We start from the raw sequence: 26,267 nt of genomic DNA, 5'->3' as shown, positions 1-26,267 counted from the left end.
GGGGGGGGGGGGTAATCTCTCACCTTGAGCCCTCAAGTCTCCCGTTTCTCTCAAACTCGGTTGAGACTCTGAGGTGCATCAGAAGATCAGACGGGGAGGAGGAAGAAAAACAAAAAAGAAGATAAAAAAGATGTGGATTGTGCACGACAAAAAACAGTTTATAAAAAAAAAAAAGACAATATGTGACGTTGAAATAAGCAGGACGGTGACACCGATGTGAAACAACGACAGCCACCACCGAAGAACACAACACAAAGAGATGGAAGTTGTTCTTTTGCTGAACTTCCAGTCAAGAGTCATGAGGGGAAAATAAAAACAGTGATGAATGCTCTGACAGTGATCTCTAACTCAAGACAACACCTGAAAGCAGACTGAAAGAAACACTCTGAAAACACAGAAACGCATCTCAGGAACCGGTGCGACTGAGTCGACCCAAATGAAGAAGAGCAGAACAACGAGATGGACTCCAGCCGACAGGTGAGCCTCCGGTAGGGAGGTGGTTATACGGAGGTTCCCCCCCCCCCCCAACACTATCTGACTATCTCTTACTGGGGATTATGTCGAACGGTTCTCACTGATTAAGTAATTTCTTGATGCAAGAGTTTGTGGAATTCCAGATACTGGTTATTAATTAAATTAACTACTAAGAATCGTGATCGCCCTAGTGAAGATCTCTAATATCTTTATTATCTTTTATTTTATTTTCCTCCTCAAAAATGTATTTGAAATCTAGATCTATTCATTTTTGGTGGTTCTAGGGTAGTAATAGCCAATATGGTTCCATTTACCATTATGAATTAGCAAATGTAAAAACAACTACGTAAAAAAACAACATACATGGGCAAAAAAAGTCATTATTAACCCTGTCCTAATGTTCCATCTATTGCATAAAAGTGGAACAGAATCTATGTAATCTCCCATGAGACGCGGTTAAAAGCTCCAGAAAAGGCTCGTAGCTGTACGGAGTGACAAACTGGGTTTCACGGTTTAAAATGATCTTAAAAAATAAATGTGTATAATAAATCCTAATTGTTGAACCGTGTTTGGTATTCATTTAGAATGCGATCACATCATGTTAATATCGTTTTGTTTAAAAGCTTTATGATCGGATGTGACGGACAGCGCTGATCGCTGAGCTTTAGATTTTGTATTCTGACTGGGTCTTTGTTCTCGTCTTCCTTTTACAGACCAGAACTCGATCTGAGAGTTAAAAGATACCGAGGAGAAGTGGGAAGCTGCGTTCACAAACAAAACTAGGACACGTTAGCGACATTTCTGGGTTGATGCAGAAGGGAAACGCTCCTTGCAAAAGGGAGAAACTCGCGGCTCTAAGAATAAAACTAAACGTTCCCCGACAACGACTGTGTCCCCGTGACGGACGCAGCAACACATTCAGAGACAGAAGTCCATCCTCTACTCCTCAGAAGTAAGGCCGAGGCTGGACGAGCCTTCCATGGTCGACCAGTCAAATGTACGGCCAAACAGGACGTCTAATTCATGGAAATAGAGGAAAATGTGTGTGTGATGTTTTTGTGCATATAATAGATTGTATGTAGTTCCACAACCATGTCAAAAAAATGAGTTACTACACAAGAGTGTCATTACAGGTGTGTGTGTGTGTGTGTGTGTGTGTGTGTGTGTGTGTGTGTGTGTGTGTGTGTTGGGGCGGTGGTAATCAGACGCCTCCCGATACGACATCGTCGCGATACTTATGCCACGATACGATTTTATTGCGATTTTAAACAATATTCTGCAATATATTGCTATTTATAACCTATTTTCCCACTTTTATTTTTCCCCAATTTCAAATGACGGCCCCAAAATAAGAGGAAACTTCGTCAACATCAGTTTTATCTAAAAAATATCACTTCATTTTTATTTCTGCAAAATGGCATCGTCAAGCAGACAATTTGACCAAAGATAAATAAAAGATCCATACTTGGTGCCTGTGTGTCGATACAGTACTGCCACTGAAAATATCACGACTCTATGTTGTATCTATCCCTCCCCCACCCCTAGTCATGCCCCTGTCATGAACGTGTCATAAACATTCTAAGCAAGTCCTTAACGTTCATGACGTAACGCTTCTTCAGTCAGTTTGGTCACGACAAGTTATGGTTAGGGTTCCATGTCATGAACACATGACACAGTCATGACACCCTTATGTAGATACCTTCATGTATTATCAAAACATGTGATGGCCTAACCAGGGGATTCAGCCATCACACCGGAACAATGCTCCGCCACCGCCAAGTCCAATTAAGGAAACACTATATATTTTGATTTTTATTTTTTTTAAGTGCTTGAAGATACAATAATTGCTTAATTAATTATGTCATGCAAGAGAGACAATAAACACAAATGAAGAGAATGTTGACATTTCAGATGTGTTGATCGATTCACAAGGTCAACTCATGCATTGATATGACATAAGTGGTGTCTTTTCGTGGTTTTAAAGGCTGCGTTACAGTAAAGTGATGTCATTTTCTGAACTTACCAGACTGTTGTAACCGTTCTATTATTTGCCTTTACCCACTTCGTCATTAAATCCACATTATTGAACATTATTTATCTTAAATCTAAGTGTGAAGATATTTTGTCACAGCATCAGTTGTCAACACTACAATATCGCCGCACTATCAATAGAGGTAGTTTGTCAAGAACATCGTGAGTTCTCATTTTCGCCCAGCCCTAGTTACAAGGCAACAAAACATCCTTTCATTTGATCGCTACAGCTGTAAGAACAGTGGTTAAATAACCTTCGCAACGAGCCAGACGTCCACGTGTCAGCGGTGCGTTCAGGAACCTACCAAACAACACTACTCCTCTGGGCTTAGTGTCCAAACTGTTGTCCCTGCATCACGTACGTATAAATCCAGAGTTCTTTGAACGTCTACAAGAAAAACTATTGGAAAAACAAATAATTCCTGAATATCGTCTGCGTCTACTCGGTCGAGATCGGAAGAGTTTGTCTTTAAAAAAACAATTTTCTGATCAGAAGTTGCTAGTTTGTTATTTTTTCATAAAAAAAATAAATGTACTTTGTATTATATACCACCTTGCACTTTAACAATACTATACTATATTATACCACATTATGTTAATGTTATATAGTCTACTACATTCTACACTGTACTGCATTCTATTATGTTACTATATTAAAACACTTAATTACTACACCATTAATTATGTATTATTCTGGGGTACGCGGTTTATATATATATATACACTGGACTTGGTTATGTGTAACTTTGGCTTCAATTGCTCTTATATAGTTTATATTTATACTTATCCTAGTTGTATCTCTTGTGGTTATATTTTTACTTTCTTATTCATCTGTGCATATTTCTGTCTTTGTGCTGCCAAGCCTGAGTTCCGCCGCTTATCTTAAATATGGAAGACTGCTTCATGGCAATATTGAATATGTGTATTCTTGATTGGACAAAGGCTTGAATTTCGGTCTAGTTATTTTTCCTTAAACTGATTTTTCTCAATTTTCCTTCGTAAAAAAAAGTTCTTTATCATAACACTTCAAAATAAAATGACATACACTGTGAGGGACTTTATCCATAATGTTGCCAGAAAATAGTAATTTTGCCCTAGCAGACAGCAACCCCAGCAGAAAGCAACAGTGTTTCTAATGTGCTGCTTCTACTGGGTGCACACGGTTAGGCAGACAGGAAACCACTACTACCACCAGGAAAACATCAGAGTAATATCTCAAGAGATTAGAAAAAGCAAAAAATAGCAGAAAAGCTCCCTGCTCCTCTCACAGGACGGGTTTACGGTTAACGTGGCTCCCAGCATGCACTGCGGCCTGAAGAACAGAAAGAAAAACAGGACAAGGGTGGAGGAGGAAGCGAGTCCAAAATCCCCGACAGCTCCAGAGACTGGACAACAAGAGGACAGGTGGACAGACAGGACAGGCAGCAGGGGGTCGGTCACAGAGGCTGTGATAGGACCAGACTGGCGGGGGTGGGGGGCGGGGGGGGTCAACTCAAGACTTTATCTCAGAAGAAGAGATTGAGGGATTGAAACGGCCCCTTACGCTAGATCTTCATCTTCCTACAACTCTCTATATCTTCCGCTCCTGAATCTGAAAGAAAAAATGGGAATCTGAAAATTTCCTCAATGAACACACGACAAGGAAGAAAAAAAAAGAGAGAGGGAAAGAATATATTTAAAATGTATGGACATGAGGACAGGCCGAGAAAAGGAAAAAAAAAAACATGGCGGAGGATGATGAGAAGGAAGGAAGGAAGGAAGGAAGGAAAGACAGGCTTATAAAAGACTTACTAAGGGTCTTTCCTCCCTGGGCAGAGGGGACGGCAGGCCCTGTTTTGGCCGTCTGCCGTTTGGCCGGGTCAATACTGACCCTGAGAGGGGAGGAAGAGCAGCGAGACGTCAGAAGGTTAAAGGACACAGGAAGGTTAGGAGACAAAGAACACACAAACTGGGATAGAGGAGACGAGGAGGAGAACGAGGGAGGGGACTGGACCTAAAGAAGTCCTGAGGAGAAGGAGGACAAAAACTTGTTGGTTAAAGTCCCAAAATGGGTTGAAATGGACGGAGGTTCGAAACGGACACAATGTCGTGAGACGTCACCAGACGAGTCAAAAACCGTAACCGATGCATCCACACATGACATTGTTAGTTGAATAATTAAAATGGGACTTTCAAAATAAAAGTATGAACTTTACACTTTACACTTAAACTTCAATCAGCTGGTTAAAAAAAATCTAGATACTATAGACTTTATTTTACTCTCTTGTTTTATTGATTCATCTGTGGATTATTTCTCAATTCATCTTTTGGTTTAAAAAAAAAAAAAAAAAAAAAAAAAAAAAAAAAAGAATAGTAATAGTCTCTGTTTTCTACTCCTAGCAGACAGATTATCTTTGGGTTTTGAACCCAAACAAGACTTTTGAGGATGTCACTTTAGGCTCTGACAAACTTGTTTTTTTTAAATATAACAATTATGGAAGGAATGAACCCACAGAGGAATGGGTCATTAAAATGATTAGTTTAGTTTCAGTCCAGAGCAGTGATTGAACCAGGGTTCATAGAAAAATGAAGGAGTTTATAAATAAAAAACAGTAAAATAGATCAACTTTTTGTTTATAGTATATAAGTAGTATTTATAGATTTTTATAACCAAGTGATTGAAGAGTAAATGAAAAGTATAAAGCTCATTTTTACACTCCATAATAGTCATTTAACTGACAATAGCATTAATTGATGTGTTCAGTTGTGTTTTGGGCTTGTGTGACAACATGTGACTGCATCTGGTCTTGACTGAAAATGGAGACAAACAGAAAAACCAAACAAAGTCAGGTGATTTGAGTGAGACAGGAGGACCGTGGTGAGGACGACTCCAGAGCTCTGGATGGGGAAGACGGTCGACCAATGGGCCACCAGAGGGCGCCGCCGAGGCTAGAGACGGCACCCTGGGAGGGCCAAAAAACCTCCGCTGTTCCTGAGAGGCCACAGCTGAGACTGATCATCACACCAGTGGCTGGTTCGGGTGTCTAAGCACTTAAAAAGCTCCGTTTTAGGAATCCATTTGGCTCGTTAGGTCTTAGTGGTAGCGTACTGATAAGAGTCCCACACTGAGCCCTCATTAGTGGGAGAAACCAACTGAAACTCCCCCGACAGGAAACCACCAAGGATTAAAAGAAGGTCCAGAAGAGAGTCCAAGATTGAATTGGTTTCAGATTATTCAGGAAAGTTGATATTTTGTGCTTTACATTTATACTACTCTGCTGCGTACTCTTGGAGTAAATGTAATATTTTGCACAAAGTATTTAAAAGGTTGGATTTTGTTTAGTAGATTTAGTGCCTCTGGTTATTAATAGCTCTAATAAACTGATCAGTGGAGTGTGTATGAGGGAAACCACCTCCGACACCACCCTGATAGCCAGACTGAAGCTCACACTGGACTCAAAGTGTGGTATGGTCAGTCCATACCAGACCTGTGGAATCACTTCCCAAACTGTTAACTCTTTATATTACTGTGAGCGATTTATTTTATGTATGTGAGATATACAGTATGTGTGTTTGTTGTGTTATGGTTGTCTAAGCTATTGGATGCCTAAAATCTCCCTTGGGATGAATCAAGTATCTATCTATCTATCTATCTATCTATCTATCTATCTATCTATCTATCTATCTATCTATCTATCTTCCTAAAATGATTCACAGAAGCCCAAAAATCCAGTTCAGGAACACCAAATACTCCCAAAAAAACAAAACAGAAAGTTGAAAAAAGGGACAAAATTGTTTACCGAGAGGTCTTTAAAAAGACATTTACTCTTAGTGTAAGTTCCGAAATGCACTGAAAGGCTGAAAGAAACGCTTAACACCACTGGATAGATCAACCAAAGTCCTACACAAACACGGCAATCTACACAAAGGTTGCATTTTTTTTTTTTTTTTTTTAGCTCTCTTTATGGCCCGGACGTTTCCTCCTCCGTCTGAAAACTGGAAAAAATCTCATGTGACAGCCATGAGAAAAATCACATCTGAGCCAGAGGGAGTTAAAAAAAAAAAAAAAAAAAGAAGACAGAAAAAAAGATGGTGAATTAATGCAGTAGAATCAGGTTTAAAAAGGCTCGGTCTAAAACGTGCAGTTTCAACAGCGGAGAGACAGAGTTGAGTCGATAACAACAATCAATGTGGCGGGAAAACAAAACCACAAATCAATGGCAGCTGTACGAAGCCACCCCGCGCATGCACCAGCGACTGATTAGTTGCAAGCTGCTGCTTTGTTGTTGTTGTTGGTCAAATCGACCGATTGGTTCAGAGAGACTGGTCTTCTCTACCAATCAGCCGTTAGCCTCGCACACCAACCGCAGCCACCTGGCTACATTTACACGCTGACAAACACCAGCTAAAAACCTCATCAACGCACAACTCCAACTCATAAAACTGTCATTTAGATTCGTAATCATATATTTATAACTCTTCAGTTGGCCGTTGGATATGGTTTAACATGGAAATTAATATGATCAAACTAGATCTGACTGTGGTGGTCCCTCTTAAAAAGATTGGTTTCTTACTTATTTACTTTCTTTACACAAGATAAGATTAATACCACTCTTTTATTTCAATAGGGAAGCAATAGCATAAAGAAAGAGGGAGAGCTAGCCTGGCTCTGTTCAAAGGTAACAACATCCACTCCCCAGCCCCTCTAAAGCTCGCTGAGGATGTCTAACTGTACTAAGTTATAATTTTTGTTATTTATTCTTATTGATATAAATGGGGTAGAAAAAGTAATTCAATCACCCGCAGCCTCAAATATGTCCACAAAGTTGTATCAACTCTAAAACAGCTCAAAACTGAAATTTTGGACCTTCACGAAGGTTGGATTTATTACACGGTTGTATTAGACTGCATTAGCTTTAGCTTGGTGTACCTAATAAACTGGCGACTCAGCGTATCTCCAGGTAAGACAGTGAAGAAGTCAATTACTCATAACAGGAAAAAATATATCTGTTTCTGTAAGGATTAAATAAACAAGATACAACGTGTTAATTAGGGAGCTTTAGGGGCGCTGGTAGGGTTGCCTTTGGACAGAGCCAGGCTAGCGGTTTACCTCTGCTTTGGATCTTTATGCTAAGCTACGCTAAATGACGCCAGCTTTTCCATTTAGACCTGAGAGTGGTATCAATCTTCCTATGCAAGTCTCGGCAACGAAGCAAATTAGTACATTATCCAAAACATCTTTAAAACTAGTTATTGACAAACTTGGGTTATTAGAGTAAAATCACCATATTTTAATCACATGAATCCGTTTAATATATAAAACTGTGTGCATGTAAATGTAGCCAGAGAGTTCTTTTTCCTGCTAAGCGGTGTGTTAGTTCAGTGCCAGCAGCCCCACGCGTCTGTGGAGTTTCAGAGGACGTTTTGTTTTCAGTGAGTTTGTTTTCGAAAAAAAGGCAGTACAAGAGTCCTACCTTTTGGTAAACCTGAATGACATGTTTCTACAACAGAATCAGACAAAGAAACAGTGAAAATGGTGGAGGAGGAGGAGGAGGAGTGAGAGGAAGGAGGGAGGGGGTAGGGGGGTATGAGGTATCTGAATGAGTGAACAAAAATGGGGACACTGGAATCATTGACAGTAAAGGGGAAGGTTGTTTTTTTCTCCAATGTTTATCAAATGTTTATCAAATGATTTCAATTCCTCATTTTAGGTCAGTCATTGCAGAAGTGATGTCGCTGGCTGGATGCCCCTTTAAGAGCCTCTCAATGCAAGGATGCCCCGCTGTTTAATTAGGTCTGCAATTCATTGTTATTTTCATTGTCTGCTGATTGTTTTCTTGATTAACTGAATTATCTTTTTCAGATTTAATGTGTCAGATAATAAAAGTTGTCCATCACAATGTCCTGCAGCCAGTATTGGAGGAACTACGCCGATCTGGCTCTGAGGTGAAGGTAGAAATACTAGTAGTAGTATTCCTAAACTACAGTTTAGGAATACTACAGTTTAGGAATACTCCTGCCGTCAAAATCTCTTCAGCCTCTTTTTTCTTAATGTTAAATAGTTGTATGTAAGTGTTATTTGTTTTTGTATTACATCAAAATATCTTAACGTATGTTTTTTTATTAATCTAGTGGAGTAAAAAGTACAATATTTCCCTCTGGATTGTAGTGGAGGAGATGTATAAAGGGCAGGAACCTCATAATTGTACTACAGTATTTGAGTAAGTGTACTTAGTTACTTTCCACCACTGACTGAAGCCCAAAGTTGAGATTAGATATTCATTTTACTGTAACTTAAGAAAAGGAGCCAGTACTCCCATCTGAGAGGCTGGTTTATTTTATTTTTGAAGGTTTTATTTCAATATTGTATATCTTAATTCTTGAAGTATATCTACTTCGTGAGAAGATTGTTTATGACTAGTATGCAAGAAAAGGATCAGCAAACATTTTAAATGAATCGCAGGTTCTGTTATGGTCCGGGAAATAGACTAGAACCAGTTTCTGGACCATAACACAGCTGTGGCCATTAACGATGTCCCAAATTCCATTTTTTGAGGCTTTCAGTTCTGTGGCGGGCATCCAGGCAGCGACAGATAAACAATTTGGATTTAGGAATAAATCACATTGTACAGGACAGTGAAGCGTTCCTCCGCCATGTAATTAATCATCCTAACTCTACAAGGCACGGTGTTGTTTGGCTTCTAATTGGAACAGAGTCACAAAAGATTAAACTGAACAGAGCAGAGGGCTGGAGTCTATCCACTTTCTAGTTCAGATTTAATAACTCAAAAAATTGGGAAAATATGTATGCAATTGTTTCTTTTAAATTTTAATTTTAATCTGAGTGAACAGAAAGCGAGCTAAGCCCCAACCCTTGGTGCTTCACTGACGAGAGGGGTTTCCTCGCCTACCTGCGGGTGAGCTTGGAGGTGAGCTTGGAGAAGAGGTTGCTGGTTCCACGGCTGCGGGTCTGAGAGAGAGGGGTGGCATCGTGGGAGAGGGTGGGCGAGGCCGGCGGCCCGTTGTACGTGGCCGTGCGGCGGTCCCTCAGCTGGCCGCCGTGGAAGGTGCTGCGGCTGGCGGTGCCGCGCGGGAAGCGCAGGCGGTCCGGTGTGGTGGCGTTGGCGATGCTGTTAATGGACGCCACCGGGTTCCTCTGGCCGCCGGGCGACGCCGCGACACTGCTAAGGGGGAGGAAGAAGAGGAAAGACAGTCAAAATCTGAGTTTGAACCTCAAAAACAGACAGTTTTTCCACTGCAGACATGGTCGTCGCTGTATTGGAAAGTAAAATGTTGTCTTTTACTCACGTGTCCAGTTAAAGTGAATAACTCATCAAGTCCATTTTATAGACGTTTCATATGTAGTCAGCAAGATTTCACTCTAAAATAAACAAACCTGTGTTCACCTTGAAGGTCAAAGGTCGCTTCTAATGCACTTTTCGGTAAACAAGCAAACAACTGCAATGGAAAAACCTTATCTTATCAGAGTTACATCACTGTTTCTTCCTTATCTCCAAAAATGGCTGAGAGTGGGTTATTCCTACGTGGGTTTCTAATGTTGCCATGGGTTTTTAAGTAAATGAATCTTGCATGATAGATGTCAACAGGGTAGTAAATTAAATACAAATGGATATCACCAAATCACAGTAGCTGGTGGAATCAGACTTTAAATAGTCAGTTTTGTTTCTTCAAAAGCCCTTTGATCACCTGGTTCCACTTCTCAAAATACTGAAAACAAAGTGGGCTGGGATTGCATCCACACGGCTCCTAACTCAATCCAGACGCATTGTCACAGCACGTGGCATCTGATACCAATGCACAATGAACTCACATGCAACCACAGCCGGACCAGCTATCAGTCCAAAAACTACATACATACATACATTACACTACATACATCTATACATATCGAGTGAAGAAAGCTGTACACAAATTGTAGCCATTTTGAAGTTGACCAAATGGTGCAGTTCCGCATTGCAATCTCTGCTCCGATAGCCCCAGACCATAGACTTCTGGGGGCCAGAAACTGTTAAGGGGTGGGGGGGAGGAAGAAGAAACCACTTTAGACCCTGGCTGCTTCATTCAAAGGGCAACGTTTTCTGAGTTGCTAAAAGGGTTCTTGGGCCGCTGGATGAACCGGCTTTAGCCATGGTGCCATGATCCAAATATCTTTAAATAAAATTAGAGTACATGAATCCACCAGCTAATGATGATTTTTTCAGAAAGAGGGAATTTAACAGCTGTAACTGTGGTTGTTAATTTCCCACCCTGAACATAAAGCTCCTGACGTTCACAATGAGAGGAGTGGGTTGTGTCCCTGATCAGTTAGAGTCTAAACAACAAGACGATGGGTCTGAGGGACAGCAGGGGAGTGCTGGAGCTCGGCTCATCGTGTCGTAGACACCGACCGGTTGGGGGGGGGGGGGGGGGGGGGGGGGGGGGGGGGGGGGGGGGGGGGGGGGGGGATCCAGACGGAGTAAATCAGGGGTCAAAGTTCACAGCAGAGATGGAGAAGAGAGATCAGGAGCGGAGCGGTGGAAGTTTGGTTACTGCAAGTGTCTGCCTCGGAGACCCGCGGCCCTCCAGTTCATGGTTTGCGGATGGAGATGATGCAAACGTGGAAAAATATTAATCACACACACACAGAGTTTACGAGCCTGCTGATCAAAGTTTGGCAGCTTGATTTCAGTGTGAGGATATATATTTTTCTCTTCTTGTGCCTCCACTTTGATCAGTGTCTGAAATCAACACCCACCGTATTCCAAGTGCAGCCAGACTACAATGTTGGAATCCAAGCTTTTAATTACGTTAAGCTGTTGGCGGATGCAGTTTTTGTCACACGGTTGTTCTGAAACATTGCACGGACCAAAGACAAACTCAATAAAAAGGAGAATGGTAAAAAAGCGAGAACTAACGTAACATTACGATGATGACAAACTTTACAAAATGTGTTTTCAAAGAACTACGTAGTGTGAGCTATCTGGGTGCCCTCGACTCGCCTTTTTGTTATTACATTAGGGCTGGATAGAGAAAATCAAATATCACAATATTCTTGACCAAATACCTCGATGTCGATATTGCGACGATATTGTATTGTGCTATGGGTGCTTTGACAAAATGTTATTTATACAATGAGATATTTTATAAATATTCTACAGAAATGATTTAATGACTTAGTGAGTAAAAGGTAAATGATAGAACAGCTAGAACAGTCTGGTAAGTTAAGAAAAGATCTCACTTTACTGTAATGCAGCCTGTAAAACCAGGAAAAACACAACACTTACCATGTTACAATTAGGGCTGGGCAAGGTAACGCGTTATTATCGCGTTAACTCATTAATTCATTAACGCCGACAATTTTGTTATCGCGCGTTAACGCAGTTTTTATTATTTCTTTATTATTGTAAAAGTTTGTTGCTCACAGGCTTTGTGAATACAGCAAAGTTGAATTTTCTTATCACCAGAGTACTTCCAGTCTGAAATATCACCGTGACAGTTGGTACCAGCAAATCATTCAACGACACACACAGTGGCGCGAGGCTTCGGCAGGCGACGTTAGATGCAGCGTGGGGGTAAGTTTAGATAAACAAAGGCAAGAGACGCTAACAAATGCCATAGCGACGTGGATAGCTACAGACTGCAGGCCCATTAGGGTTGTGGAGGACAACGGTCTGAGAATCGCAACGACGACGGCAGGTATGAGATTCCCTCAAGACGCACCATCACAAAAATGGTGAAAAGGAGAGGACTGCAAAACACGCACCCGCTGTTTCTCTTACTGGGGACTACTGGACTCACTGGGTAACCAGAATTATCTCTGAGTTACAGTGAGATATACTGATGAAAAGTGGGCGGTGCATTCACGTGCTCTGACTGGACAGAAAACAGAGGAGAGGCATTATGCTGGGACATGCGCGGGACACTTTATTGAAGTTGAACAGCAGTGGAATATGTCAAATAAAGTCACCGCAGTTAGCCCAGATAGTATGAATAGATACGAAATATGATCGCTGCTGCGAGACTTCTGCCTTCTGATCATGTCCCCTGCTTTGCGCCCGGTCTCCAGTGTTCTGTCACAGTGTCTCTGCTTTACAGCGCGTTGGACAGTGTCCCACAGTGTCTCTGCTTAACAGTGGACAGAAGGAGTCGCTTATGCAAGATGTTCCAACCAGATGGAATTCATCTCTGGACATGATAAATACATTGCGTTTAAATTGAGATGTACACTACATATTTTATTTAACTGCTACTTAATAAACAAAATGTTGGTAAGTTTTTGCAGAACAAATGTTACGGCACTTTTGTTCATATGGCAGAACATTTAAAATAAAATAGCACTATATACACTACTTTTGAATTCATCATTTCATTTTGCGATTAATCAGGGAAATTATGCGATTAAAAATTTTAATTTCTGCCCCGCTCTAGTTACAATATTTCCAAAATCGAAGACGACATCTAGTCTCAATATCAATACAACATCGATATATCGCCCAGCCCTGTTTTCCATTACAAAAAAGTCCCTGGTACCTGCTAACAGGTATTTTTTTTAGTACCACCAGTCAAGGTTCCAAGTGAGCTGAGGCGATACCAAAAGGTGACGTGAAAACCGGCAGACTGCTGATCGGTTGGAGAGAATCGTCACTATTCGCTGCCATCGGTCATCATTGCCATCAACAGACGCCTTCAGCTTCTTATGAAGCTAAACGTGTCATCTGGCTGTGGCAACAGCCCCATGCCGAGAATCAAAAGCAACACTCCTTTGACGTTACGTGTGTGTTGTGTTAGGTCACGGTAGTTTCCTGCTATGACGACCCGCCACGGCTCCAGTACTAATCTGCAATGGAAAAAGGAGGACGGGGCACCGCAGCCGAGTCCAGCAGGTACCATAGATAGAAAAACGGCATTAGCTTTGGTGTGTAGGGACAAAAATGAGCCATGCGTACGTTAACAGCTGCAGAAGCTTGTAATTAATCCGAGTGAAGCCCTTTTCTTTTACACGCGGGGGACAACAAGTGCAGCCATGGCACTGATCATAGTTTAATCACAGCAGCTCAGGACTGTAGGTAGGTTTGTAGGTAAATTATTCATCGAAAAGGTGTTGATTTTATCTGCTTGTGGCTGCTGAGCATATATTTCAGACACTGACAACCAACAACACAGTTCCTTTCCTTTCTGTTTTTTGCAGCTAATGGTGTCCATGGATTAGTTGCAGGGTTACAGAGTGTGAAGCTGGCCGGATGTGTGGGTTAGCGGGGGGCCAAACAGGGGCTGAGACATGAGCGGAGACAGACAGGGGGGGGGGGGGGGTTTGGAGGCCCTGCCGTCTTACTTGGGCGAGCAGTAGTCCAGAGCGTAGTAGGAGTGGGGCAGCGTGGCCCAGCCTGCCTGGCAAACGTACAACGGGCCGACGTTTTGACCCCTCAGCCGCACCGAACCGGACGAGGCACCGAACGCAGCGGCCGCAAAGCCAGAGGAGGGGCTAGTGGCACAAGCCATCTCGGTCATGCTGCTCATGCCACATTGAAAAAACATCCCCACCAAAACCACAAACACACAGGCAGAAATGAAAACAGAAAAATAAGATGAGGAAAAGGAAATACAAAAAAAAAAAGATATATAAGGAACAGAAAGAAAATAAAAGGGATGAAACAAAAAGGGAAATCTTTCCCTTGGGATCCTGTCTTGGATTTTCTTTCAACAATGAAGTCGGGTTCTCAAATGGTGAAGCACTGCTATTAGAGCTTAACCAGTATGAGTTTGGAAGGCTGAAGTCGATATTTTTTCCTATATCCATATTTAATAGCCTTGAATTTGGCTGCATTCGTGTTCATAATGAGGGATTTTGCATTCATGTGTGGTAGAAAAAGCTCTATAACAGCATTTAGACCACAATACTGGCAAAAAAAGCTAAAAACATGCTGGCTTCCATACATGTACAGGCTCAATTATCTCATTATGTGTTCTTCAGAATCTGTTCACAATCCATGAAGTCAGAGCTTTGTGTGTCCACTGTTCTTTCTGTTTTCTTTTTGCTTGCCGTGATCAAACCAGGTCAAAGACAACAAACGTCCCCTCTCACCTGTTCTCCTTGCCGTTGGGGATGACGGAGAGGCGGTCGGCGTTGTTTCGGTCGCTGCAGACGTACGTGTTCCTCCGGGTCATACCTGCCGACGCACTGTTATTCTGTGGAGAAAATCAGATGTGATGCCATGTTAAAGTAATTAGTCCGTTTAAAGCTATACGATCCACATTAGTTCCAGCTTATGCAGTTCCAAGTCTTCAGATATGAATGGGACAAAGAAATAACAAAAACATCATGAGGACTATAAAACACATACAATAACAGTAAATAACAGAAGGTAATGGTACACAAACCTGAATAATGGAAGACAATTTCAAAGACTTAACTACAGTTAAATGTAGAGTCCGACCGATACGTTGGCGGGCCGATATCATCGGCCGATATTATCCAATCTAAGTGGTACATGCATTTATAACCAATATTTAAAATTCATCGGAATCATTTATAATGACAAATTATTGAGTCTGATAATTGAATAAATGAAAATTAAAAACGAACTGTCAACAGTGTTATGAGCGTTGGGGTTGCATAGTTTGTCCACCAGAGGGCGCTCTACAACGTCCCTGTTGGGATGTAACCCTGGACAATAAATACGGTTTTAACTCGGGCCAAACCGATATTGCACTATTCTTTCCCTCTCTTCCATTGTAATTGTATATTTCTTCTAAAGACTATTGTTGTATTGTTATCCTGAATATTTTATTTTAATATATGTCTACTGTCCTTTCTGATTTTATTCTTTATATGTTAAGTGAGTGATGTACTTTGAGAGCAAAGGTTAACCCAAGTCAAATTCCTCATTTGTTTACACAAACCTGACCAATAAAACTGATTCTAGTTCTGATATAACTAAAATATATTTCAAGGGCTGCCCTGTTGTGTATTTTTTAAATTTCACTTGCAGTTTGAAGCTTCCTAGATAAGTAATTAAGGTTGTTGGAGCCTTTTAAATAACTTGGGTTATAGACTGAGACTCTGCCTGATAAACAACAGGATAGAGCAGATGAGTGAGTACTTGTTGATCTTGGTGAGCTGTAACTGCTAAAGTGACTCACGCTCGGGCCGGTGGTGGCGCCTTTCCGGCGGTCAGGGATATCAGCCTTGTTGGGGTTGTTGGCGTTGCCCAGCAGAGGGCTGGCGGGCGGAGCCCCGCGGCTCCCCGGGGTGCTGGGTTTACGGAGCTGGACTCCACTTTCCTCCTTAACGCTGTTCTCCGCTGTAGTGGTCTGACTCCTCTTTGGATGGGACATCCCTGGAGGGACGTTCTGACCAACTGCAGTGAGACAAACAGAGAGACAGATGTGTGAGGGAGGACTCAAAGATGCTGGCACAAAACCTTTTCTTTTATATAAACGGAGACAACTTACATTTTGAAAACACAGACTTAAACTGACATAATCATTAGCACATTAAAGTATTTTCAGAGAACAGAGTGATTTATAGACAATAATATTAAATGTGGAAAAAAATCTCTGTTAAGTTCCCTTAAATGGAGCTGTGACTTAAACCGATGTATTTTCATTTTCAGCAACAATTTGTATAATTGATTAAGGAAAAATTGCCACACAATAAACTGGTTCCTATTCTCAAATATGAATAATTGCTGTTTTTTTTACTTAAACTGTATAGCTTTGCTCGTCTTGTCTGACCAACAGTCAGAAAGTACATTTTACTTTTTGGACTTGGAATGGAAAACTATTAAGGACTTTTTTTTACTACTTCCTGACATCTTAAAGACGGAAATAAATCATTTAACCAAGGGACTAATCGTCCGCTTAATTGATAATAAATAGAACCATTTGCAACCTTACATGTAGAACTGTAATTGAACATATTGCTATGTTGTGTCAATAGAGGAATACGCAACAAAAACGTAAACCTGGTGGGAGTTCTTTAAAAGTACGTTGAATAATTTCTGTTAGAGTTGGAGCTTTAAAGCTTCTTAGTGGAGCTATTTAGGCTGCAGCACTACTGTAGAGGAACCCAACCTTTATCAATTCAATTCAATTTTATTTATAGTATCAATTCATAACAAGAGTTATCTCAAGACACTATACAGATAAACCACACTCCAGGATGGTAAAGGAGGTAAAGGCATGACACAGTTGGAGTGGTGTGTTATAAAAAGAAATCCCACTGCTACAACTGCTAAGAGTGTAAAATAAAAAAAAGGTTTCCAGGTTCAGTTTGAATCAATAAAGCCTTTTTAATGTTAGATATCTTACTTCCAGACATGTCGCTAAGGAAACAACATGTGTCCTCCTCACCTTGTTCGCTGTAGCGTCTCTGTTTGTGGTTGGAGGAGACGCTCCTCTGGACTTTGAGGTGTGAGGGCGACTGGCCGTTGAGCTCGCTGTTGGGTCTGGCTTTGGCCAGAGACAGGTTGCTGCTGGACGCCGACTCGCTGGGCTCCAGCTGGGAGAACAAATCAACACATGTTCATTTGCATCGACACATGTTAATGTTAGATTTAGATTATAATAAATGATTAGGTATTGTTAGAGCTTAAAAACTACCCAGCAGTGTATAAAGTCATTCAAATTAGCCCCACATTTAACAGCTGCAATATTAAAGTGATGAACACAAAAATCCATCAATAACTACAATACAATAATACAATGTATTCATTATTCTGAAATGATGAAAAAGCATTCTGCATAATGAGTACTTTAACTCGTTGTACTTAAGATTTGATGCATTAGAGACCGACTGACAGTGACTCCTTGTAAACTGTGGTCAACCACAAGCAGCGCTGAACAAACATGCATCAAGGTTGTGATACTGCATTGCCCACTTCTTACCTCAAATGTTTTCAGACATAGTTTAGTGACTGTAACAACTGGAGCTTTAACTGAACCGGAGATCAGTAAGGACGAACTACTGTGCTGATACCAGGTGTATTGTAATGTACTGCGCTGATACCAGGTGTATTGTAATGTACTGTGCTGATACCAGCAGGTGTATTGTAATGGACTGTGCTGATACCAGCAGGTGTATTGTAATGGACTGTGCTGATACCAGGTGTATTGTAATTTACTGTGCTGATACCAGCAGGTGTATTGTGATGTACTGTGCTGATACCAGCAGGTGTATTGTGATGTACTGTGCTGATACCAGCAGGTGTATTGTAATGGACTGTGCTGATACCAGCAGGTGTATTGTAATGGACTGTGCTGATACCAGCAGGTGTATTGTAATGGACTGTGCTGATACCAGCAGGTGTATTGTAATGTACTGCGCTGATACCAGGTGTATTGTAATGTACTGCGCTGATACCAGCAGGTGTATTGTAATGGACTGTGCCGATACCAGCAGGTGTATTGTAATGTACTGCGCTGATACCAGGTGTATTGTGATGTACTGCGCTGATACCAGGTGTATTGTAATGGACTGTGCTGATACCAGGTGTATTGTAATGGACTGTGCTGATACCAGCAGGTGTATTGTAATGTACTGTGCTGATACCAGGTGTATTGTGATGTACTGTGCTGATACCAGGTGTATTGTGATGTACTGTGCCGATACCAGCAGGTGTATTGTAATGTACTGCGCTGATACCAGGTGTATTGTAATTGGTACCTCCGAGGCCTTCCTGCCCAGCAGCAGGTAGGTGGCTGTGATCTCGTCATACTTCATCTTGGCCAGAGAGTCCTGAATCTCCTCCAAGTTGTAGCCCATCCCCACCATCACATCTGCACCAAACAAAAAAAAGATCATTAAAAAAAATTATTGAAACCAGGATTTTAATAAAGAAGAATTTATACACAATAGGCAATTGAAAGCTTATAGACTTTTGTGAGGTATACGACAGAAAACTGCTCCCTTTGGGCAATCACTTTAAAACTCGATAATTACTTTATGCTAAAACCAAAATGATCACAGATTCAGTGTTAATAGCTGTGAACAATAATTACAAAAACTTCACAAATCAAACAAAAAATGGTGGGGACAGGCAGCTGTTTTTTTACAGTGTGTTCAGGGGACAGGCAGCTGATCTCTACCAACCCATTCGGCACAGCAGTGTGGTTTACTGTTTCTGCTTCATAGGCAGCAATAAAATAGCAGAAAATAGCCAACGACATATGGCAGATGATGTAAAATACTCCGACTGGCACCTTGCAATTCTTAATCGGTGACTGCATCCCGTGAACGGTTAACGATGATCACGTTTATATGACTGCAGCAGTAGAGTTCGAGTAATCCGCCCCCTGTGCTACCCGGATCTTCCTCAACCAATCAGAAGCAGAAAAAGACACTGATCGGAGAGTCTTAGGCTAAACAAGGCAATGGCGTGATGCCTCCCCCATCCTCCAGCTTGTAGCATGCCAGCTGAAGTAGAGTGCTGTTTCCTGCTGTGGCTCCAGTCATATAAATGTTTCAAGCAGATCTATGTGCATGTGTGTTTTGTATGACGGCTTTCATCTCAACACTACGCTGCCTATTCATTTTTAAAAGACCTGCTCTATCTGAAACCTAATCTGGTTGGTTAGTAAAAGGTGTTAAGATGAGTCACGAGCAGGTTGGCGTCTTGTTTTCATTAAAATATTTTTAAATAATCATAAACTGGATTTTGAGATTAAACTCTTTTGAGTTTAGCTTTAGTTCGTTTTGAAAAATGTTGACATTAATTTAATTTAAAACCAAATAGCGGTTTCAGAAGCCTAAATGAAGATGTAGCAGTAAAGAGAGTGTAGGCATCGCAGCATCTCTGATCTGGGTGATTTTCTTTTAACTGCACATACTATTACATAAACACACTGATGATTTAAGGGAGTTAATGTAGCATAAAATGTCTCAACAAAACCCACGGCTGTTCCATTTTGATGCATTTAAGTCTGATAACATTGTCTCAAAAGCCTGGGGAAATAAAAGGAAACCTATTTAATTAGTATTTATTCAGATTTTTTCTCTCAGTACTAGATAGTAAATGGTTTTGTCAGCAATTTAACAATTGTTGTTGTACTCAATGAGGGTCTGAAGATTGGACTGTGAAAGATGCTTTCATTGTTTCTCTACTATTTATAGATTCTCTGTTGTGTGAATAATGTGAAATAACGGGACATTAATTGCAATATCATGAACATAATCATGCACTATATGTTTTTGCATTTACTTACTTTATATTTGCACTTTGTATTGCAACAGCTGCACAGCAATTTCTTTTAAAAAGGAACACGCTGACATATTGGGACTTTCTTATTCATCTTCTAACTGCATACTAACGGGAACTATATTCTCAGAAGCCAAAGCACTGCAACTTGGGCGGAGTGGTTAGGGCAACACCTGAAAAGCCCCGTCTGCTCCTCACCCTGGGGCTTTTTGTGTGCTTTGAGCAAATCACTCCGCAGAAGTAGCAGTGCTTTAGCTTCTGAGAATATAGTTCCCAGTATGTATTCGGTTGGAAGATGGCTGTGTCTCCTGTGACCTTGTTTGTTAGAGTTGGGCATTGAGAGCTGATTTCTACTTGGAATCGTTTCAAAAAGTTATATTTATTGGAATTCTTAGAAATCATTTGGAGGATTTGGTTTCAAATCTGATCACGGGTTCCAAGTTTTGGTTTCCGTAGCAGCCAGGCGTTTGTTGTGTTGCAGCCTCGGAGCACAGCCGGCGGCGCTCTAGTCTGGCTTTATTTTACGTCGAAAAAGCGCTGGACAACTGCAACCCTATCATTGAATCAAAAATAAAACTTTCCATGTGACCCGTTTAAACCCCACTGCTCAAAGAATCGATAAGAGCCAGAATGATAAGAAAGAATCGCAATTGGTATCACAATCGTTAAAATCCAAACATTGACCAACACTATTAGTTGTACACGCTGTGACTACACAAATCACAAAATGTAAATAGGAACATGTTGGCGTTATTTTGTCACTTATTGGGAGCAGTGGCTAGTTGGAGCCGGTTACCTCCCGAATCTGTGCTAAGCTAGGCTAACAGTGGGTACGCCAGAGCTACAGCTTGCACAGGGATGAGAAGGGTATGTATTCATTTGTCTAAATACAGTGAACAACATAAAGTCCCAATAAGTCGGCTTGTTCCTTTAAGATAAATAAAATGGTATCTTATATGCTGCAATCTGTATGAATTTATGTGGTCTTGTTTTTATTATATTTTGATAATTTGTTCCATTACCTAACAGACTTAGCTCAGGGATGCTTCGGCATTGCTTGTAAGCTGTAATCACATTAGCAGGACTGCATTTATCTGCTTTAAGCAGCCCACAGTGCTAGTTTTAAGATCCCTGCAGCTTTTGGGTAAATAGTCTGTAAGTCTGAGGTTATCAAAACACCTAAAACCCTTAAAAATTAAAATGCTTTACCCTGTCTGACAGAATTTGTCTTGCTGTTGGGATGGAAAAGCCTCTCAGGCAGCGTTCGGATCATCACGTCACACTAAAAAAACTCCACTGAAAGCCGCTCTAATGCCATTATTCTCGGTGGGTTCACAGCTCTCCTCTGCAGCTTTTTACTGACTGACATTGTCTAAATTTGGTCAAATAAAATTTCCCCACACCAACATGAAGTAATCCACCCTGACAGATGGGATAAATTGAAGAAAACAAAAAAAAAAAAGAAAGAAAAGAAAAACACCTACGCCATGAATTAAAAACAACAAAAACATCCATCTCCTGAACCTGCAAAAAAAAAAAAGTGACTTTGATGATGAGCGACCTGCAGGGTCCCACCATTTAGACGTCAGGAACAGAGACCCACAATAACAAACTAGCTCTGCCTCTGTAGCCAGGCAGAATCACTGAGAACCATCTCTGCCCCCCCCCGTCTCACTTTCAGCCTCCTGTTCCTCCCAGCACTTCTGCTGCTTCTTTTGTTCTCCTCAAAATGTGCCTCAAAAGTCCCCATCTTCAAAGCAAATAACATTTTTAATGATCTGACTCCAAATTAGATTGAATGTTCCGAATAAAAAACTGCCTGTTTTAAGGGTCTCATGACATAATGATCTTTGGATGCTTAGTGGTCCCGTAATACCGTCTCTGAAGTCTCAGCTTCATGCAGACTGTTGCGTCTCTGCTAGAGTTAAAAGTAAGGTTATCATTAGTTAACGGTTCTCTCACAGGCAGCTTCCTTCAAAAAGAACTAGAATACAACTAAATTATTTTTCATTTAAATCAGTTACCGGAACTAAAATAAATGTCTTGTACCAAAGCCCCAAAAAACATTTCACTATCATAAAAGGAACAGCAATAATTCACCTTGGATAATTCACAGAATGGAAGTAAGGAATTTACTTTACGTTAATGTGCCGTCATACAATTCAACCATGTGCTTAAAGTCTTACACAAATGTTGATAAGAGTATTTTCACACCTCTAGTTTGCGGTGGCCTGGTTTGACCACGGAGAGGAGAGTGACGGCGAGGTTATTTCTGTGAGAGAAACACTGCAAGCTGCTACGGTTTTGCCACAGGAGACGTTTAGCTCAGACTGGAGGAGAACACCTACAGTAGTTAGTGCGGTCTAAAGTCCAATCAAGTTCTCACCACAAACCAGCTGCTACAGAGTTGGTTTGAAAGCGAACAGAGACCACTTGATCTAGCAGATCTCGGTACGCTTGGTGGGTCCACTTCTGGTGCACAAACGAGTGCGATTGCGCATTCACACCTGGCACAATGAACCGCACCGAGGGGGCACGCAAACTTTAGTGCTATTCAACCGAATTAAATAAGGCGGGTGTGAAAGCCCCTCCTGATGATCCTTATGTGAAATTGACTCCAACATGTTTGACTGCAAACACATTTAAAGACATGCATGTGCTGTTTTTTTCCTCAGGTATTGTTCACGTCCCTTCTGACATCTCTGCCGTGTAAAGCCTTTTTTCCATTTGCCGGTTTCTGTTCTGTTTTTCATTTGTGAAGAGGTCCATGTAAATTTCTAAATGCATTATTTAGGATTCAGGGACTCCTTAGCTACATAAAGACATCTCCACCAGCTTTTCTTTCCCCCTGCATTGACTGGGAGGTCGCGATGACGCATGTGCACCGACAGCCAAGCCCAGCTGCTGTTACATAAGAACTCCCGTTTACAGCTCCCATCCAGGGCACGATGGGGGGGGGGGGATCTCTCGCTCGCTCTTGTTTCATCTTTTCTTTTAAAGCTCTTCAGCGCTGGAATAATGAGACCAGCTCTGTGACCCTGTTAACGTTAAAAACGCCTCATACACTTTCAGCAACACACAGGTTGTTGCCGTGATAAAAAAAAGGAGCACGACGGTTATGAAGCTTCAACAAAATGTAGTCATGTGACTTCGCAGGCGTTTTTTTTTTTTTTTTTTACCTATTCTCTTCTGATCTGTGATGTCCAGCTCTGGCTCAGTGTAAGGCTTTAGCTCGTCCTCTTCAAATCCTGCATTGATCCACCGATCTTTCATGATTTGCTGCGAAAGCAAAAGTGAGACAATAAGGAGGCAGACTCATGCTGAATTTTACTAATACAAAACACCAATATTAGACCAAATTTACATAAATATTTTCACAAACAATCCCTTAAATTTAGATATTAAAGACTAACGACCGATTAGACAATGATGTACCAATGCAACTTAGAGAACAAGGCTGAGCATATACTTATACTTAGCATTACTAGATGTGCTTTACTGAAAAGGAGCATATGAATGATGCTTTCTTCAACTTGTTTGAGGTTGTCTTTGCTATCTACTATCTCCCCCGCCACCAGCACTATTAATGTTTTTGGTGCACTGTCCCTGTTCAATTAAATATAAATTACAATCAGGAAGTTGTAGCAGGACAAAACACCAGCACAAGCTGTCAGTTACTGGGGTCCCAGGGGTGGCATCTCCATTTCACGTGAAGTTACATTTGAATAAAGCCACATCAATCAATAATCCCAATACCTCAAACTTTAAAAATCACATTTAAAACACACTAGGTAGTTAATAAATAGTTCTTATAAATGCCTATTAAACCATTTTAAAAGCCAGAGATTATGCAGGAATATCTATTTTATTGTATTGGTGTGCTCAGCGCAAGTTTTAAGTTATTTTAAGCACAAACCGTTGAAGAAAAGGGAGAGAAGAAAATGCACACATTTCGTGTGTATTTGGTTCAGGCAATCGACAGCAACGGCCATATTGTTCTATGCTGCATCTAATTTATTTGCAGCTTAACTTACATTTTGGAGCTGATTAATTGCTCTCTGGGGGGTATAACAGAGGACATTACCGCTTGTCCTGCTCTGATGTAACCAGAGCTTCTGATATAACCCAGGCCAATCCTGATGATCGGAGGTCAACGCATGTGGCCCTCACGGTCTGACCAACAACATTTTGTTTAATTTACTTACATTCAACAAGACACATTAAAACGGTTTCCTTATTATACATCAGCTGAAAGATGTAAACCAAACTTCTTTGATAAAACGGCCTATTTAAAAAAAAAAAAAAAACACAAGACTGCCTTTAAAGCCGATCAAGTTCAGAGCCCATGTGCTAAAAATGTTCTTGAAAAGAAGTGTTTTATATGTTAATGATTCACTGCTGGGTGTCAGGCGGAGCTGCATGATCACAGCTAGACAGAAGATCATTAACACTTTTCTGACAGCGTGATCGCCGCTCGGATTGATCTGTGGAACAGTTCCCTGTCTGTCCTCTCTGCCTCTTACATCAAACACAATTATTTTTATGCCAGCAGATGCTGTAGAAGAAAGAAAAATGTCTATATGTTTAATATTTTCTAGGATTATCAGATTAGGAATTGTGGAAAATTAAATGCTGTTTAACTTGTATCTGTCAATGCATTTAGACTATGGCCTTTAATAAACTGTATTCGGAGGTCCGAACTTGAGCAGCCCCACAAGGACCACAAAGCCAAAATGTGTTCGATATAAATTTATAAACCAATCGGGTATGACATTCAATAAATGTCCCACAGCGGAAATCGAACTGGGGTCGTTGCGGTCATATGGCGCTGTGAGCTTTCGGCTACCAAAGCGCCCCAGTGATTTTTACATTTGTGCAGCCAAAATCATGAATTTCCTATTTTGGTGAGAATCAGACTAAACAGGTCTAAGTAACGAATAAACCTTTATAAAAAAAAATAAAAGGTGCATCACTTGAACTCAACCGTACAGTCTATTACCAGCTTAGACTCGACTGAGCTGGTTTTGTGTCCCCTCCACTCACAGAGAAAGGCAGAGAAGTGAACAGACTTTGGTACAAACATAAGAATGATGATGCATTATCAGAAAGGAGAGAGTGGGCCAGGGGCTCACAGGAAACAGGACACCGTGGGTGGGGGGGATGGGTGGAGGCGGGGTGGATAGATGGCATTCTCCGATGGTGCAGACGTGCTTTGGGGGAGTGAGATAGAAACTGAAAAGGTATATTTACGTTGTCTGCGTCCTCCCTCACCTCGAGAGTCCCCCGCTTGGCCGGGTTGAGCACCAGGAAGCGCTTGAGGAGGTTCTCGCAGTCCGTGGACATGTAGAACGGGATGCGGTACTTCCCCCGGAGCACACGCTCCCGCAGTTCCTGCAGGGGAAAAAAGAGCCACGACCAGGCATCAGCAACAACACTAATGGCGTTTCTCCACTGCATGGTACCTACTTGACTTGCCTGTTCGGGTTTTCCATTACGAAAAAAAATTTCCCTGGTACCTGCTAACAGGTACTTTTTTTAGTATTACCTTAGTCGAGGTTCCAAGTGAGCTGAGGCGATACCAAAAGGTGACGTGAAAACCTGCAGACTCCTGATTGGTCGGAGAGAATAGTCACTATTTACTGCGGCCATCACTGCTAGCGTAAGACGGGGGGCGGGGGGGTTTAAATAGTTTAGGCAGCTGTGTTTTTTTTGCTGCCTCCAGCTTCTTTTGAAATTAATGTGTCTTCTGGCAAAGAGCCACGTGCCGAGAATTAAAAGTAACACACTTTAAACATTTTGGTACGCCAACTGAATATCTGAAGAAATCAACACATGGACTTTCTCTTCATGCTGGAAGAAATGTGACGCAGTAATAGCTTGTAACGTCTATATTTGCTTATCTCTGAAGGAAACACAATGGCAGGAGCAACTTAAAGTGGATCTGATGTCTGCTTTCACACCTCATTTCACAGCTAAATACCTAAGTCACATCTAATGAAATTGTAGCAAGTGAACCAGAACTGTAAGAGGTGGCGACAATTTGGACCCAAAGTAGTACAGGTTAACTCTCTACACACGTACTGCAATACCAGTACACAATTATATCACCCAGGTAACCAGCAACTTGCATGAGTGTGTATGAAAGAAAATCTAATAAATCTACTCTATCATTTACGTAACTTGATAACATTATCCCACGTCTTTAAGGAATAAATGAAAATGAAGGTCCATTATAAAACAGAATGGTCTGGTTGTTATATAAAAATTATTTATGCTTCCCAATTTTTTTATTTTAAAGATTAAAATAGAAGTGTGTGGTAACACTAGCCTCATTCATGACCTCAGTATTCTATATGTGTCTGTGACATTTTTGTGATGGTAAAGATGTCTCCTGTCTGCCTGAAAAGGTCAACTGTTTGCCCAGTGTAAAAGCATCAATTGAATCTAGGATTTCCACAGACTCTACAGCAGCCTGAGTGGCGGGCTGAACATAAGGTCAAGCAAAGAAGAGCAGCAGTGGAGCAGCGAAGCTTGGGGAAATATCGGATTTCAATTTCGGTTTTGACTCGGACAAACACATTATCATTC

The 26,267-nt window shown here is 41.2% G+C and overlaps 1 protein-coding gene across 28 annotated transcripts in view; it reads right to left on the bottom strand.

Moving 5' to 3' along the window:
- Positions 1-26,267, bottom strand: part of mark3a (MAP/microtubule affinity-regulating kinase 3a) — a 55,835-nt gene that overhangs the window by 2,836 nt on the left and 26,732 nt on the right. For 3 of the 28 annotated variants that reach the window (XM_034859328.1, XM_034859329.1, XM_034859331.1), the window contains 10 exons: positions 24,930-25,070; positions 22,859-22,958; positions 18,149-18,261; positions 16,837-16,984; positions 15,625-15,842; positions 14,567-14,670; positions 13,817-13,993; positions 9,396-9,668; positions 7,959-7,985; positions 24-68 (listed from right to left, as the gene is read on the bottom strand). In XM_034859328.1, the coding sequence (XP_034715219.1) occupies positions 24-68; positions 7,959-7,985; positions 9,396-9,668; positions 13,817-13,993; positions 14,567-14,670; positions 15,625-15,842; positions 16,837-16,984; positions 18,149-18,261; positions 22,859-22,958; positions 24,930-25,070 (1,346 nt within the window). Of the gene's footprint in view, positions 1-23; positions 69-4,048; positions 4,097-4,296; positions 4,377-7,958; positions 7,986-9,395; positions 9,669-13,816; positions 13,994-14,566; positions 14,671-15,624; positions 15,843-16,836; positions 16,985-18,148; positions 18,262-22,858; positions 22,959-24,929; positions 25,071-26,267 lie in introns of all 28 variants that reach the window. The other 25 variants (XM_034859346.1, XR_004654936.1, XM_034859338.1 and 22 more) reach the window with 25 other exon arrangements.

Source organism: Etheostoma cragini, chromosome 20, assembly GCF_013103735.1.
Source record: "Etheostoma cragini isolate CJK2018 chromosome 20, CSU_Ecrag_1.0, whole genome shotgun sequence".
Classification (NCBI taxonomy): Eukaryota; Metazoa; Chordata; class Actinopteri; order Perciformes; family Percidae; genus Etheostoma; species Etheostoma cragini.
This window is presented reverse-complemented; position numbering and strand designations above follow the sequence as displayed.